The 16668-nt window shown below is 37.1% G+C and overlaps 1 protein-coding gene and 1 long non-coding RNA gene across 5 annotated transcripts; both read left to right on the forward strand.

Annotated features, from left to right (window-relative positions):
- Positions 1-5106: 5106 nt before the first annotated feature.
- On the forward strand, positions 5107-6958 carry LOC147390970 (uncharacterized). Its single transcript, XR_015182646.1, has 4 exons — positions 5107-5262; positions 5829-5951; positions 6207-6306; positions 6750-6958. It is a non-coding gene; the product is annotated as an uncharacterized LOC147390970 (long non-coding RNA).
- A 3810-nt stretch (positions 6959-10768) lies between these two features.
- Positions 10769-14933, forward strand: LOC147390971 (uncharacterized). 4 transcript variants are annotated; one of them, XM_086457942.1, is made up of 5 exons: positions 10769-11342; positions 13112-13145; positions 13943-14400; positions 14500-14555; positions 14633-14933. In XM_086457942.1, exons 1-5 carry the CDS (start codon positions 11235-11237, stop codon positions 14688-14690), a joined length of 714 nt encoding a protein of 237 aa, XP_086314068.1. In that variant the 5' UTR covers positions 10769-11234; the 3' UTR covers positions 14691-14933. The 4 variants fall into 4 exon arrangements, with proteins under 4 accessions (XP_086314068.1, XP_086314070.1, XP_086314067.1 ...); XM_086457941.1 differs by having other exon boundaries at positions 10771-11342; positions 13112-13160; XM_086457943.1 differs by having other exon boundaries at positions 10772-11342; positions 13112-13160; positions 13943-14320.
- Positions 14934-16668: the final 1735 nt, after the last annotated feature.

The following is a 16668-nucleotide window of genomic DNA, read 5'->3' on the forward strand; positions in this document are numbered from 1 at the left end:
CTTGGTCGTTTTTCTCCTTGTAAAATCCTCACAGACGGTGCCAAGTTGTAGATGCAGGAAATTGCTCTACACTTTTCTTCTCTCCTAGCTCGGGCGGACCTGCAAATCAGCCCACTCTGACAATCAAGTTAGACAAATTGATCAGTGTAATTTAGTTTTTTTTAGAGAAGAAGAAAAAGATCCAAAAACCTTTATCCATAATCCTCTTTTATAGGCATACCACTTGATCGTTTTCTGTGCCACCCTTTGAAATGACTAAGGGCAGTTAGCTCACTCCTTGACATGTCAGCTGCAGGAGTCGTTGCAACTGCTCTGTCACTTCTAGGATGACTGGGGCTGGTCTGACATGACGTGGGTTGTTAGTACTGTCAATCAATGGCACACCTGTCGGGACCGCCTATCCGACCTACAATGTCATTACCCGTGATATCTAATCGATCGGTGACACCGGTCCGAGCTACACATCCGCTCGCTACCGAGGAGTTTAACAACTGAACCTACATATCAAGTCACCCGATCTTCGAATATACTTCCGAGATCGGAATCATGCCACGTGTTCATATTCAAGAATTTCCCCCCACAATATCATATTAACTTTGATCATGTAATAATCATATATAGTATAGTTTTCAAGCTTGATGTATAGAGGTCTCTCTACCCCTTCTTCCTTTTTAGTTAAATATAACCATCCGATAAGTCTTATGGTAAATACAAGTCTTATGGTAAATACATTGCACTCATATATTTTTAGCGATTTGGAAGTGGCTCAGTGCCAACCACTTCGTTGGAGTGGCATTACTTCGAAGAGAATGAAATGCATGTAGGATTTGTTACAGGTTTACAAAGAAACAAGAAATGGGATGCCAGGGCCTGATTACTCTACAAAATTTTCTCCATGGCTCGCCTTTGGAAATCTCTCTCTACGCTTGGTTTACGAGGAGGTATAGAGAAATCGCTTTCATACTTACATATAACTTAGTTGTGTTTCGTAGTGAGAGATAATCGTAATCCTGGCAAAAGGTTTCATTTAATTTTTTTAGGTAAAGAGATATAAGAAGGAGAGGCAAGCAAATGATTCTACATATTGGTATTTGTTTTACTATCTCTATGTTTTTTTTTTCAACTCTCTTGGTATGAATATATTGTTCTTTGTAGTTGAGTTAAAATTGTCTGTTTTTCTTTTTTGGGTGATTCACTTGTTCTTTTTATAATGATTTCAAGGTGTTGTTTGAATTGATATGGAGGGACTATTTCAAGTTTCTATCAATTAAATATGGAAATTCTATCTTCCATATAGGTAACAAACAAATACCAAATTTCTTACTTTTCACTGATTAATCATTAAAAATTAATATATAGTTTTAGAAAGAGTTTAGTAGATTGAACATCTCATTAAAGTTACTTTTCACTGATTAAGATAGCAAATAACAGAACATTTCTCGAGAATGTTTTTTATTGATCTATTGGTTTTTCATACTTTCTGTTATTGAGATGGAAATTACAGTAATCTGTGTTTAAACTTAAATGTAATTTTCATTTTTTTTTCTTTCCTTTATGATGAAACATTTTTCAGGTGACCCAAGAAAAGTGGAGTCTAATTGGAGCCAAGATCATTGCAGATTCGATTTAAATGCAAAAATTGATCATCTTTGAAAAAAAAATATATCAGATTAGATTTAAACAGGAAAAAACAAGTTTATCATCTTGAAAAAATTTCAGATTAGCAGTAGTCCTACTCTTACTGTTGTGGGAGTAGCTCTTAAGAGTTTTCCCTTTTTTCTTTAATTTAGTAGACCTAGCATAAGTAGTTTGTTTCTTAGTAGGTTTTTTCAAACTGGTGTCAATGAACACCAACTTTAATACTTATCAATTAAGTTTGCAGATTTTTCTTGCTTTACATCGGTTTTGAGTAATTGATGATAAGACATTGTTATAAATACATAAATATGATGCTTATTTCCCTCATCTAGCTATATCTGCAAATTTCAGACAATATTACCCATATCCTTTTGTCTCTAGTCATTAAACCCTTCCATCTATAGATATTCCTTTGCTCTGTATTTATATTTTTTATTCTAACATGTGTTTATAGGTTTGATGCCCTGTTAGTATGTCTTGTAAATTCAATCATTTACTTCCTCACATATAGATGTATCATACGCACATGCATTGAGGAGACTAGTTTATGAAGCATTTAAGTTTCAAGTAACTTTTAGGTGGGAAGATTGAGGGTGACCCATCAATTGCCATGCTCTTGTTATAGTTGAAGTAACTACTCATATTCAAGAATAGATCCCTTGGTATAAGTTATTTCATATATCGCAGTGTTAGTTCATGAGGCTAGAGAAAGAGTCAATCGAAAATTAGAATCTAGAGAGCTATTTTAGGCTACAAGGGATTTAGATTTTAGAATAAATAGGATCATGAATAAATACATGGAGATTGAGGGGGATCTGGCCCATAACTTAGAGTTGCCCATAACTGAGAGTTGTTTAAAGTGGATGTGCTTCCAGAGTGCTATGTGACCTATTCATCCCAATCAATTAAAAAGTAAGTTTTATAAGATGGTAGGAAGATCAATTATGCTCTATGGGGCTGAATGTTGAGAAATTAAAAAGCATGTTTATATAGTCAGGATAGGAGATATGAGAAGGCTAAGATGGAGGAGCAAAAAAGATGAACAAAGAATATTTAAAAAGAACACTTTTATTAATGTGTAGGAATGATCTCAATAGGTGATAAATTTAAAAAGAATAATTAGGCACTTTGCAAATTATAATTTATACTTGTAAAAAAAAAAGTGTTGGAATAATCTCAGTATGTGATAAACTAAGACAAAGTCAATTGAAATGTTTAGGTTATGTGAGAAGATGATCAATATAACAGCCCCAGTTGGAAGGAACATGCAAGTTGTAAATCCTAAAAGAGAGAAAAGGGGACCAAAATGAATATGGATTGAGGTGGTGAGAGAAAATATGAATGCACTTGATTAACATAAGAGATAGCTTGAGACAGAATCCAAGGGGGAGAAACAAGATTCGTTCAATTCCAAATGTTTTGGAGGGTCTGATGGTGACGAGTTAAAATTGTTGGGTTTGGTTATAACCTCTTTCTTACTGTTTGTGCTTCTTCTCTGGCTTTTGTGCTATCAAACGATAATACTCTTCTATATGCTTCAGGGATCTCTCTTTCAATGCTCTAACAGGTGATCTTCCTAAGAGCCTCAGCTCCCTTACAAGTGTGACCAGAGCACGGGCAACACCTGCTAGTTTATGAGTTCCCTAGGAATGGTTGACTTCATGACTTCGTGCGCCTCTCAGATGAATACAGCTACCCATTGACATGGAACACCCGTGTCAGGATAGCTCTGGGAACAGCACGTGCATTAGAGTAAGTTAATATTGGGTAAATGACTGAAGGAGTTGCTTCTTTGTTTCCTAGAAGAATTTGGTCAAGAAAACTTTTGCATGATTCTCTTATTTGGTTAAATATTAGACCAACTTCTTCTAAAGATGAGGTGTTCTTATTTCTGCCTTCATAATATGAGTATGCTTTAAACATATGGTAAGTGGATCATTGTGAGCAAGGGAATAAAAATTGTTGGCCAAAATGATTTTTCTGTCACTCTTTCTCTGCTCAGAAAAGAAGATACCTGGTTTTTGACAATGCATTTTTGAGAAAGCCCAAGTTAGAGACATATCCATGCACACAAGGGCTCAAAGCCTACAATTTCCAAACTAGAAGAAGTACCATATGAGTTTGTCTCCAATTAAGCTTCAACTTTGGACTGGCAAACTTAGCTTCACCACATGATTTGGATTGGCCAAGTTCTCAATTGATTTATTTGTTTCTGAACATTGTTATTTTTATCCTTACAAAGTAATTGTTCTGATTTAGCCAATGATACTCATCAATTGCTTGGTACTTACAAAAGGGAATCTATTCAAGTAATTTACATGAAGTTTGCTCACCATCTGTTGTTCACAATAATTTCAAATCAGCCAACATTTTGCTAGACATGGAGCTGAATCCTCACCTTTCAGATTGTGGGTTGGCAAGCTTTGTTCCAAATGCAGAACGTCAGGTAAAAACTCATGCTTCCAAAGTTTCATTTCTAGTGCATGACCCAAATATATCCTTATGTATAACCAAAAAATGAAATATGTTGGAAGTACATTACTGGTTAGGTGTTACTTATTATACCCTCTTTTGTCAATCTTTACTACACCTGATTTTTTTTTCTAATATATTTTTCGTGCAACTTGTTACTGTAGTCACTATGTTAAACTTTTCATATTCCTGTATTCAAGGAATAATAACGTCAGGATATTAGGACAAGAAGATATAATCCACCCCACTTACGTAGTACATTTGAGGTATGTGCATGGAGTCTTCTTGTAACTCGACTGTCCTATTCCACTATAATCTTATTTATTACATTTTTTTTGTCATACATTTGTTTGAAGAGCAATTCACCCAATCTTTCCTACTTTGAGCAAACTGTCTAATCCCAAGTTTCCTAGACCCTTCATGTCCCTTTGTATATCTATGTTGTGGATATGGGTATGGGATCCTTGTTGCTTGAGGCTCAGCTAAACCCAAAGATTTAACATTGAGTAATATTAAGTAAAAAATTTGTATTGAAAAATAAAAGACAATAGCAAAAAGAGATGGTGCTCAGATATGGATGCATACATGGGGACATGTAAGCATTTCTTGAATCATGTCTGGGTCCTTGGCAATACTGAGATGGATGCACATACACACACACACACACACACACACACACACACACACACACATAATAGGGAAAAATAGAGGGGTACATGTGGTCTGTTTAGTGATTATAGCCTAATAATTCTGCATTACAGTTTGGACACACTTATCTGCTAATTCATGTCCCTTGTCTTGCTTTGCATTTTTTCATGTTGCCCAAAATATCTATGGGTTACTGTCATTTTGTTTTTGCTAATTGTTGGTTGTTCTTGTTTTAAAGAGTTCAATTCACTGCTGCATGTAGGTTTACTCTGGTCTTCATTCTCATGTTGGCATTTCAAAGCATATTGCTGATGGTTTTTCATGGACCCTTCTTAAATGTATATGTGGTGACCAAAAAGTTTGTTCTGCACAAAGATTTGCACTGAAGGCTGAATGCAATTCAAAATTGATTGTTGCTCTTAGTATTATGGAGAAATGCTTTATCCCAATGTTGGATACAAGAACAAGCCTAGACATGATACCACATGTCTTATACAATTGGGGGTGCTTATTTCCTCTGTATTATTATTTGTCCATTTCCTTAATTTGTTTGACAAAGTGCATATTTTTTTTAACGTTGTTTGCATATTCCTTTCTGGGTTATTCCACATCATTTCTACTTAAATGTGTAATATTATACTTGTTGCAATTGTATCTTCTTTTGTATTCATTCCTTGGTGGTAATCTATGATTACAGTCACTGGATGGTTATTGAATCTGTGTGGCTTGAGTGCAATTAATGCATAGTGTCTTTTAGGAATCTGACTTGACCATGAACCTTGCAGAAAGCTGGAAGAATTTTTAGCACACCTCTTTATACCCCACATTCATATGAAATTGGAGCCATGCCCCTCCCAACTTTAGCAAGCCTGTGCTTGAATTTTTAGACTATCATATGAACTTTTAAATCATTCTTTTATCTTTGTTTTGTTTTGTTTTTAAAAGGTTTTCTCTACACCATAATCCAGCATCCTTACTGTTAAATGGCTATTTGATGTTAAAGTGAACATTGGACTTCTATTAACTTCTGGTAAGTGACATCACACATTATCTTAATCTTATAATTTCAGGTCAGGCATCACCTCTCTCTCTTTTGGAAGCTATTTGGTTGTAGCCGACAAGTATTTTTATCGAGGCTTTTACACCGTGATATTGGTGTAGGGGGATGAAGTTATATCGATAGCATCCATCATGTAATACTTTATTGGAATAACAGCTTATTTGTAAATTACTTATACTTACAAAGCCTTTGGATTACAATCCATATTCTGAACAAAAGGTGGTAAATTCCCCAAATAGATAGCCGGATTAGTACTGCAAAGAGTGATAATTTCTAATCATAGGGGCAAGAATGCTCCCCTTGCCTTTCTCTTGAGGGTAATATTGGTTGACCTTAATTTTGGATACATATTTCAAATTTTGTGAGCTCATCTTTGGTTTTTGTGCAGGGTGCATGGAATCACAGTTGCCGAGATGCCTCTTGTTGCAACTCACATCGAGCATTGTCGCCGGGGAATGTGCCGACGTCTTTTAAATGCTATTGAATAGGTATTTTGAATCTGAGACTTTTATGTTTGAGTGAATTTTCGTGAAGCATTCCTCATGGCATGCATAAATCCTGGTTCAATTGGAATGTATCAAAACATTGGCTTTAAATTGAAAAAACTAATTTTATTTATATATGAATAAATAAAGATTGTTGGAGATTAAATAATGTGGCATTCTTGTATGTCAAAAAAACAAAGTTTCGGTTGAAACATTCAAGAGTGACACAAAACTTTAAACCAGATCATATATCAAACCAAAAATTTCTTGAGATGCTTTTCTCTTCATGTTATTTCTAGTTTTTGAATATGCAAATATGTACTAACTTTGGTGGGGTTGCAATCTATTGCACTCTTCCCTTTGAAGAGGGAGACTGACTGAGATGACATCTATACAACATTTGTCTTGGGCTTCTAATCTGATTTTCCTCTGTTGATTAATACAAGGGATGGCAAATATGAAGAAGCATTATTGAAGTTTGAATCAGTTTTGGGATCAAAACCAGATCCAAATGAGTCTGCAGTCGCAAGTTACAATGTAGCGTGTTGTCATTCCAAGATTAATCAGGTACTATTTATGTATCCATGGATAGAACTGTCTTTTTTACTAACACCGTCGTAATAATTAACAAGTAGACTTAGCTATATATTTCTGCTATGTTTCTCCATATCTAGTCACACATTTCCTTCTTTGCAGGTACAAGCTAGAATCTCTGCCCTTGAAGATGCCCTGAAAGCAGGATTTGAGGATTTCTTTTAGTATAAAAATTATTTCTGAATTGTAATCTGCTTCTGTGTTGATGTTAGTGTCAGTTCTCGACATTTAGGTTAATATGGGAATCACAATCACATGTGATACAAGAAAAACTAGATTGTATGTGTAGCTACGTGGTTTTCGTCGTTATGATGGCCACAACTACTAAATATTGGAGTCGCCACCATTCAAGTTGAAAGTGGGTGTGAATGGTCACCCGAGAGGCATTTTTCAAGAAATGACATTTCGGCATCTTTAGTGACTCACGATGGATAAGGGTAGTCGATTCTTGAGATTCGGGTAAGCGGCTCGATTGGAGAAAAGGGAAGGTGTTAGGCACCCTTTTCTCCCCGCCACGTGGCGGTAACCTCTACACAACTCGGCTACTTTGATTTTTAAAAGAAAGTGAAAATTGTACCACGTGGGTGCATTTGTTTCCTAAGTAGGGATTTAATTTTGGCTTGATCATAGGGTCATTTCATTAATGGAAATGACCCTTATGAACCTTAGCCTTGGGGTCCAATCATAAAAAGGGGTAAAATAAAATAGAAGAAGGGGGTGTTAGAAGAGGGAAGAGTAGAAGGTTAGAGAGAGAGAAGGAGGGGGTTAAAACCTACCTTGTAGCTTCAAGGTTCTCTTTTCTTTTCTTCCCTTCCTTCTTCTTCTATGCTTCTTAAACCCTTAGTGTAATATGAGAATGGAATTTCCTTTTTTAGAAGATAGTATGAGAGAATGATAGAGAGGAGTGGAGAACATATTTTTCTTCTGAGACTTGGTGTCACCCTTTTTGGGATGAGAGGAGAGGTATTTATAGGTGTTTAGAGGGGGTTTGGGGGTATAATGGGATTAAAATGTGAGAGAAGGGGTAATGACATAGGATTGAGGAGTGAAAGGTGTGAAATTTGAGGTGAAATGGAGGGTAAATATGTAATGAGTGAGAATGGGTGAGGTGTAGATCCAAATGGATTGGATCCTACCCAAATCCATTTGGGTAGAGTGTTTGGTGGGTTGACATGAGTGATGGTTGGTGGTGGAGTGGGGGTGGTTTAGAGAATGAGTGTTAGGTTGGTTGATGAGGTGAGGTGTGTAGATTTAGGAGAATGGGTTGTGTAAGAGGTTGTTAAGTTGGTTTTTGGGAGGAGAAAGGAGATAATGCCATGTGGCAATCATGATGAGGGGGTGAGGTGATGAGATTGGTTGATTGGTTGATGGGGGTTATTTGATTAGAGAGAGAGAAATGGGTTAGTTGATTGATGATGAAGGAAGTATGGGTTGAGTTGATTTTATTGGAGTGTTTTAAGGAAGATGATGGGTAGAGGTATGGGTGATGATGTGGGTGGTTGATGATGTTAGATAATGGTGATGGGTTAGGGTATGAGTGAAGGTGTGGTTGGTTGGTGATGTTAGAGGATGGGGATAGGTTAGGTTAGGGTAGGGTATGGGTTGAGGTGATTTTGGAGAGATGTGAGATGGGTTAGATGAGTTGTTTAGAGCATGATGATGGGAGTGGGTGATTGGATGAGGGAGGTGAAGGATGGTGATGACAAGTGTCATCTTTTGATGTTGAGGGGTTGATTGGTTGATGTGGGTAATGGTTGATGGGTATGGGTCGGATAGTGAATTGGGTATGGATAGTGGTTTATGGGCTTTTAATGTGTTGGGCTTGGGTTTAGAAGGGTTGTGGGTTGTTTTGGATTGGATATCGGATTTGGAGATGGAACGGTGAAGGTTGGATGAAGGGGTAGGCATCCCAAGTCTCACATTTTATTATTTTGAATTTTTTTTGTTTGAAATCATTGATTTAATCACAAATGCCACGTGTTGGCGAATCGGGCTTTTGGGCCCGTTGGGGAATTTATCGATTTTTGTATGTAAGCGCGGGGCGATGATGTTGAACAGCTGTAGGATGGGCCACGACCCTTTTTTCCGGGTCCTCGAGACCACGGGGTGTTGATTTAACCGTAGTTTCCACTTTTGATGTTTTGGGCCTTAGTGGCCCGTTGGCCCCCTTTTGTTGGGAAATCGGTATTTCGCATGGAGCGGGGTAGATGGGAGTGTGCCGAACCCTTTTGGTGAGCCTACTAACCCATTGAGAGGTGTTAGGGCTTGGGTTTCGGTGACAATATCATTTTTCGATGATTCGGGCCATTGAGGCCCGTGGGTCGAATTTATCGAAACATTATTGTTTTTGGGCCCCTTCGAGTGAGGGCCCGTTCAAATTGAGGTGTCTACAGTATGTTCACAGTGGTTATGTAAACAAAATGGTATGTAAATTCAATTTAGGTCTATTTTGGCCGCGGGTCATATGTGCATAAAAAACAATTTAAAAACTAATTTTTTTTTTAAAGTTTCGATATCGATTTGTAACAGAAGCATGAAGTCCTAGATTTAGGACATCAGTTTTACAGACATTAGTTTTTAAATCGATGTCTAAGATATATATATATATATATATATATATATATATATATATTATGTCAAATGTGGAACGGTTTTTAGCCGTTCCCAATTCTGAGTCTGGAACGGTTAAGAACCGTTCCAAATCCTGAGATCTAGTACCGCTTCCATTCGTCGGACTTCATTAACGACGCCTCGATTAGTGACGGTCTGTAAACCGTTTCAGATTGTATAAGGAACGGTTATAACGGTCCCTAATGTACATTTTTTGTTGTAATGTAAATTTGTGATAGTTTAATGGCTTATTTGTTTTTTTTTTTCAGTTTTGGGTTGAGTACTATTCCAGTTCTATGTCTATTTTTTGTTTTGGTACAGTGGTATTTTTTTTTGTTAATTGGTTCTTTGATTTTTCAGTTTGGAGGTTGGATTACGGCAAAACCACTATCACAGCCCATATAAATCATAGCTAAGGTACAGCCGGGGAAACAGGCACAGCAAGTGACAATAATAGCCTATATATATCTTGATTAGAGTTAATGGCATTACCTGGCTTCATGGAAAATAAGAGAACTCAATTGTATATAAAATTCTGATCGGTTTTTGACTCAACGTGTTATGTCGAAAGCATATACCCTTGGACAGTATAGGGGTCTTCACTTTGATGTTTCTTGTAGCACAGCCTGTATGCGCATGCACATATATATAGGACAATGCATTGGATTGGCATCTTTCAGCATAGTAGGTCAATAATAAACTTAGTCATCCATTTCATCTAGATAATGATTTATGTTTTTCTCTTGTGAACAATCACATCCATTACCACTTGATGTGACTAGCCACTGAGGTTGCTGTGTTATTATTCAACTTGCAGGCAATTATTACTACAAAGAATGGGGAAGTTGGAAAAGCAAGTGTGAGTTAATTCCAGGAGTTCTCTGTGGCTTCATTGTGCTTTTTTGTTCAGCTCCCAAAATATGAAATGCCACAGCTGATTTACTTTTGTTGTAATGTTCGTACAAATTACAGGAATTAATTCTTTATTCCATTTTTTGGTTTGTTGGTGATGGACTACTGATTTGCTCTTGTTTCTTAAGGGATGCATCAGATGAGTAAGATCATTCAATTGGAACAAATTTTTTTATGCATGCACCACAAGCATTTATTTTGTCTACTAGGATAGTCATGTAGACAGATGGATGAGCATGTCACTACGTGAAAATCTCCTATTTTAACCAAAAAATTTGTTGGGCTTGGCCCGTCAAATTTTGATACCCAAATTCCGCGGCCTGCGGACAACGTTTCCAAATCTCAAGCTCGATCTCACTCTCAATCACCCGATCTCATCTCTCTCTCATTCTCTGTGTCTCTCTCTCACTATCTCTTTCTCTCTGCGTCTCTCTCACAATCATCGATCGATCGACCTCTCCGTATCTCTCTCTCTCTCGATCGACATCGCTCTTTATCTCTCTCTCTCTTCCGATCGACCTCCCCATCTCTTTCTCACAGTCGCTCTCTTGATCAATCGACGTTTCCATCTCTCTCTCTCGATCGATCTTTGTTTCGATCTGTCTCCCTCAATCGATCTCATCTCCCATTCTATTTGATCGATCGATCTCGATCTCGATCGAGAACTTCTTTCGAACACTAGTTATCAGATTTGTTTCTAGAACTTCTTTCCAACCCTAGATATCAGTGGATCTAGTTCTAAAAATCGAAACATTTTTTATCGATCAAGGCGTGAATGAGGGGCATCTGAAGATCGACTACAAAAGACAAACGATATGCAGAGTCGGGGATCGAATAACCGATTAAATAGTTTGGTTATCCGATCCCAAGTTTCTCATGCTCTCTATGTTCGCTACAATGGCTGTGATTTATGTTGCCAGCCGGTGAGTTTCCATTCTTGTTCGCATTTCTGTTCGATCGATTTCACTTTTTGTTGTTATGGTTTTTATATGTTCAAATGAAATCTGTTTAATTTAGGTATATCTGAATCTTAAGTTATATTATTTTTCGAAAATTTGAATTGGCTATTATGTAATTTTAGGCCTTGTTTGATTTCCACTTTTGGATGCCAAATTGATGATCCAAACTTGTTTGAAATCTCTTATCTGTTCTTCTAAACAAAGTCAGATCATGTCAGTCCTAAGCTATTTGCTGTTAGTACCCAGCACTTGTACACTATCCATCTCAAGCTGCAAAAACTCTCTAATCAAATATGTTGGTTCCTAGACTGCTATTTAGACTTCAGTTATGGCCAAGATAGTTTTCCTAACACTTCAAAGTTGTGTTCTACACCCACGATGTACCTGCATATATTTGCCATACATAGGCAACATAATTATCAAGTCTCAGTCCATCAGAATGCAGTCTCATTTTATATTCATGACATAGTAACTAATGTTGGAATAGTTGGTGATGAGTATATAGTGTTATTAAGGACATATATGATATAATTTGTAAGTAATGTTGGAATAGTTGGTGACAAGACAGGGGTCTTTCTGGTTACTGTAGGTTTGCATTAGAGTTCAGTCCCAATTTCATACCATTTTGCACTACTTATGAGTCAATTAACTACTTACATTTATGGGGAGGTCCCTTATGCTTTCTTTGTAGATGATGCATTGTTGGTCAATGAAACTGGAGGGGGTTAAATTTAAAACAAGAATCGTGGAGGGATTAGCTGCTGGTTTATCTCCTTGATTTCTTTTAACAATGTTGCATTATTAACCTACAATAGGGAGCACCCATTACAATGAAGGTTGCACCTTTATTTATAGACTAACAACTAACAAACTCAAACAAAATACTATCACCCATACAAGATCTCCTTCGTTGAAAATAAGTTCATGTTTATGCACATCAGCAGCTGCCTTGTATCTGGAGTTATAGACTCCTCAATTTTGGCCCTCACTTGAGCATGAACAATCTTCATAGATGTAGTCATAAACTCTGCCTTGTTGTATATCTTCTTCGAAATTGGCAAATGAGCCAAATCCGTAACACTAGAAGTGTTAGAGCCAAAAATCACTAAGAAAGGAGAAGTATTGATAGTTCGATTGAGAGAAGAGTTGCAAGCAAACTCAGCAAAATGAAGAACTCTATCCCAGTCCTTAGGATTTTCACCAATTAGACATCTCAACAAATTTCCAAGGCTCCGGTTGGCCACTTCTGTTTGGCCATCAGTTTGAGGATGAAAGGAAGTACGAAAAATGTACCTCAGTTCCCAATGATAATAATATGATCTCAAATCAGTGAGAAAATGAGAGATAAATCCAAAAGTTTTCTTTTGAAAACTAGGATTGAGAAGAGAATCAAGCAAAAGTTCTAATTTCTGTTTATAAATCTGAAAATTGAATTACAATGAAGGTTACACCTCTATCAAAACCTCACGAGTTTGGTTTTTCTCAACTTGAGTGGTAATAGCCTTAATGGCTACATTCCTTCTCAGCCTTAATGGTTTATCATCAATAAAGTTATGATTTTTTTGTTTATTATTGTAAATTAGAAAACAATTTGACATTCTGAACTTCAGCATTATTTAGATCAAACATCATTCAGTGACAGTTTCCATTGCCTTACAATGTGATATGGAAATAGTTATTTTCGTTACTTGTTTGCTGGTCAACTAATCTATTTTATTTATAAATGCTTGTAGACATTGGGAAATTCAAATTGGGCTCATCACCAAGGTTGGGAACATCCAGGTTCGTTGTGCTCTGCAACTTAGTGCTTACCATGTGTTGCTCATCTTTAAATAATATGTTATCTGTTTAACCCTCTCCATGCCTTGTTTACTTGTAGATATTATCTATCCTTGATTTTCATCATTCTTAAATGAGTTTCCAAGTTCCTATCTTTGTAGTAGATGCACAACTATTGTGTACCAACAATTATGGTTCTTCTACACATGAAAATATGAATGTTATGTTTATGAATTATATATCACCAAGATTTCTTGTCATTATTTTCGGACCAAAGATTTCTTGGAGGCACAATTCCAGTTATACTTATTTGACTTTCTTCCTTGGGGACTTACCCCAGGACCTAACTCCCCCACCTGAAAAAAAAGTTACAGAATTTTTTAAAATAAGTGTGAGGTCACATCTTTCAATAAAAAGGAAACCAATGCTGATGTCAGCTCATCATAAAACCTGCTCATATATTTGTTTGGGTGAGAATGCAAATATCAACTCACCATTGAAACTTGTTTTGCCTAGTCTGTTGCATGGCTTGATGCATGTGTGCCAGTAATTAATGCTCTTTAGTTAGCTGTTGGCTCCTGACGAATGAAATATAATCTTTATAGAAGTCTTTTTGGTTAACAACACATAAACCATTGTTTAGGGGGCTGGTCTAGACCTGACGATTTGTGTTTAGATGCACATATTTGCCATTTTGGTTTGTTTTTCGTGATCTGTGTAGCTGACCCTATATTTGGGACAAGGATTTCTTGTTGGTGATGTTTTCATAATCTGTGTAATGACAGAAAAAATTCCCAATAACAATGAGGAAGATTGGGCTGCCAGAGCCAGAGCATGGGCATCAGCTAAAGTTGCCATGGAAAATCAGCATCCGCAATCACAATTTACACATATTGGCAGACCCGAAGAGCACAGTCACATTTATCATGATCAGTATCAACATGTTGCTGATCCTCGTTATGCAGATACTATGTCAAGCCATCAACAGTTCCCATCTTCAGCAAATCCCCATTTTACACCTGTCAATCATCTGCAGGAGTCCACTTCCTTCAACTCTGGACCTTCACATTATGTCAAATTGATATGTTGCTGTTCTGTTGTGGAACCCAAAAATCAGCACACCATCCAATGCCCGAGTAGTGGGTCTGTGATGCCATCATCTAGTACTAAGCCAATGCCCTTTAGTTTCTTCTTTGAGTTGTTTCTTTCACTTGTCCACTTATGTGATTTGCCTTGCAATCTGGTACATTTGCTCTGAATGCTTATGCTTGTTGATTACTATGTTGTCTCCTTTCCAATTGTGTGCTCAACTTATTTATCTAATGCTTATTATCCCAAACAGAAGACGCCCAGAAGATTGGCAATTCTGCCAGAGCTGGTGGAGGCGAAGATGCTGAGGTGAGTCGTGCATTTTTCCATTCAACTCTTAACTTGATTGGACTCTTAATTATTTTCCTGTCCAACCTTTGTTGCAGTGAATCAGGCCGACCTTGGATCCTCTGCTCTACTACTCATAAACTGGAAGAAAGATGATGATGCATGCTTAAATCTGGTGTTTTGATATATTTAGTCAGGATTTCTAGTATCCTTCCTTTTACTTCCGTAGTGGTGTTATTATTGTTGTTATCATAATAGGGTCGAAGTATGGATGTGGGTTTGCTTTCCTCAAGCTCTCTCTCCCTGCTGTTTTACTGCCATTGACAGAATTTAGATGATCGGTCCTCGGTCAAGTTTAGATTAGTTACCTTACTACTGCCATTTGGTTCCTGCTTTCAACTTTTCTTCTGTTTGTTTTCATTGATAGTAATTATAACTGTGTTCCTTGGTGCCACCGCACCATACTTTACCTCGAAACGATCCAGATGGTAGGTGAGGAAATGGTCTGTACTCCATGATTCTTGCCTGAATTTTAAAGTAAACTCATAACTTACAGGCATTAATTGCTTATCAGTCCAAAATTGCCATTGAGCCAATCTCTTGGGATTCACTAACCTATATTATTGTGCATCATTAATTCGATTACTTTATTATAGTTTGAGCATATTTAATGGCTATTTGTTACTTCGATCGATCAGGTGGGCCAACTGGGAGTTCCACCTAAGCTTTGACACTCAAGCAGGTTCAATCATATCTCTAGCATCAATTTATGATTTCGAAAAGGAAAAATTCCTTCCTGTATTATACAAAGGATACATATCAGAAATGTTTGTACCATACATGGATCCAACTGAGGAATGGTATTACAAGACCTTCTTCAATTCAGGCGAATATGGTTTTGGTCTATGTGCGTTTTCATTGGAACCTTTAACTGATTGCCCGGCCAACACAGTGTTTATGGACGGGTACTATGCCTGGCCGGATGGGCAGCCAGTTAAGATTTCCAACGTTTTCTGCATATTTGAACGGTATCCCGGAGATGTCATGTGGCGGCACACGGAAACTGGAATACCAGGTGAAGTGGTAAGTGGTTTTCTTATAGGTATAAGTGGTCTTCCCATGTGGTTTTTAACTTGGATGAAGATATATGAGAATTGTTTGGTTTTGCAGATAAGGGAAGTTAGACCTGATGTGAGTTTAGTAGTGAGGATGGTTTCAACTGTGGGCAACTATGACTATATTATTGATTGGGAGTTCAAGCCTAGTGGTTCAATCAAAGTTGTGGTATGCTACAAATTATTCCTCTTTTTTTTTTGTACTTTTTTTTCGGTGGAACTTTTGGTGCCAATAAAGAGTGTCTCACTATTGTCTCCCTCACAAGTCATAAGCAGGTCCTAAATTACCATATTACCCTCTTTCAGGTAGGACTAACAGGTATACTAGAAGTAAAGGGCGTACCGTACACCCACACAGACCAGATAAAAGAAGATGTCTATGGTACACTCTTGGCGGACTACACTATTGGAGTAAACCACGACCATTTCCTCACCTACCATCTTGATCTTGACGTTGACGGTAACGGTAACTCCTTCGTCAAAGCCAAGTTGGAAACTAAGAAAGTAACGGACAACAGCTCACCAAGTTTTCTTCTGTTTGGGTTGCTTATGTTTGTGTGGGTGGCCTTCCTTGTAGTGCAGATAGTTAAGGTGAGTCATTGGTGAATGGTCCAAGATTTGATGATTGAATCTTGGATCTAATGTTTCTGACCAACATCTCAGGTTTTTATTTTTAATAATATTAATTCTGATTAATTGTGCAGACTTACAGTGCTACTTGTTCTACCAAATACTGGATTCTGAACTCATTACAGGTAAAGTCTCCAACCTGAATAAAATCATGTTTATAATTTTATACCACTCCTGTGTTCAGAGAATCTGAGCACATTAAAGTGAAATTCAATTTTCACTTCTCAAGGGCAGACTGGATTAAGTCATTATGTGTTGGAAAAGTATTTGTCTTTATATTCATGCTCCAATTTAAGGAGGTATGGTTAGAGAGCTATATATTGTTCTGTACATACATAATATTGGAACGCAACATTGCATATTGTATGTATTTGAAATTGGGTTTAATA

This window comes from Akebia trifoliata, chromosome 11, assembly GCF_017979445.1.
Source record: "Akebia trifoliata isolate Shusen 1 chromosome 11, ASM1797944v1, whole genome shotgun sequence".
Taxonomy (NCBI): domain Eukaryota; kingdom Viridiplantae; phylum Streptophyta; class Magnoliopsida; order Ranunculales; family Lardizabalaceae; genus Akebia; species Akebia trifoliata.

Excerpts from the sequence above, each read along its gene's own strand:
- LOC147390971 (XM_086457941.1), top strand. The coding sequence starts at position 11,235 with ATGCAGAGTCGGGGATCGAATAACCGATTAAATAGTTTGGTTATCCGA. Across the intron at positions 13,161-13,942 it reads CCAAGGTTGGGAACATCCAG|AAAAAATTCCCAATAACAAT; the intron begins GTTCGTTGTGCT and ends GTGTAATGACAG. Across the intron at positions 14,401-14,499 it reads GTGATTTGCCTTGCAATCTG|AAGACGCCCAGAAGATTGGC; the intron begins GTACATTTGCTC and ends TATCCCAAACAG.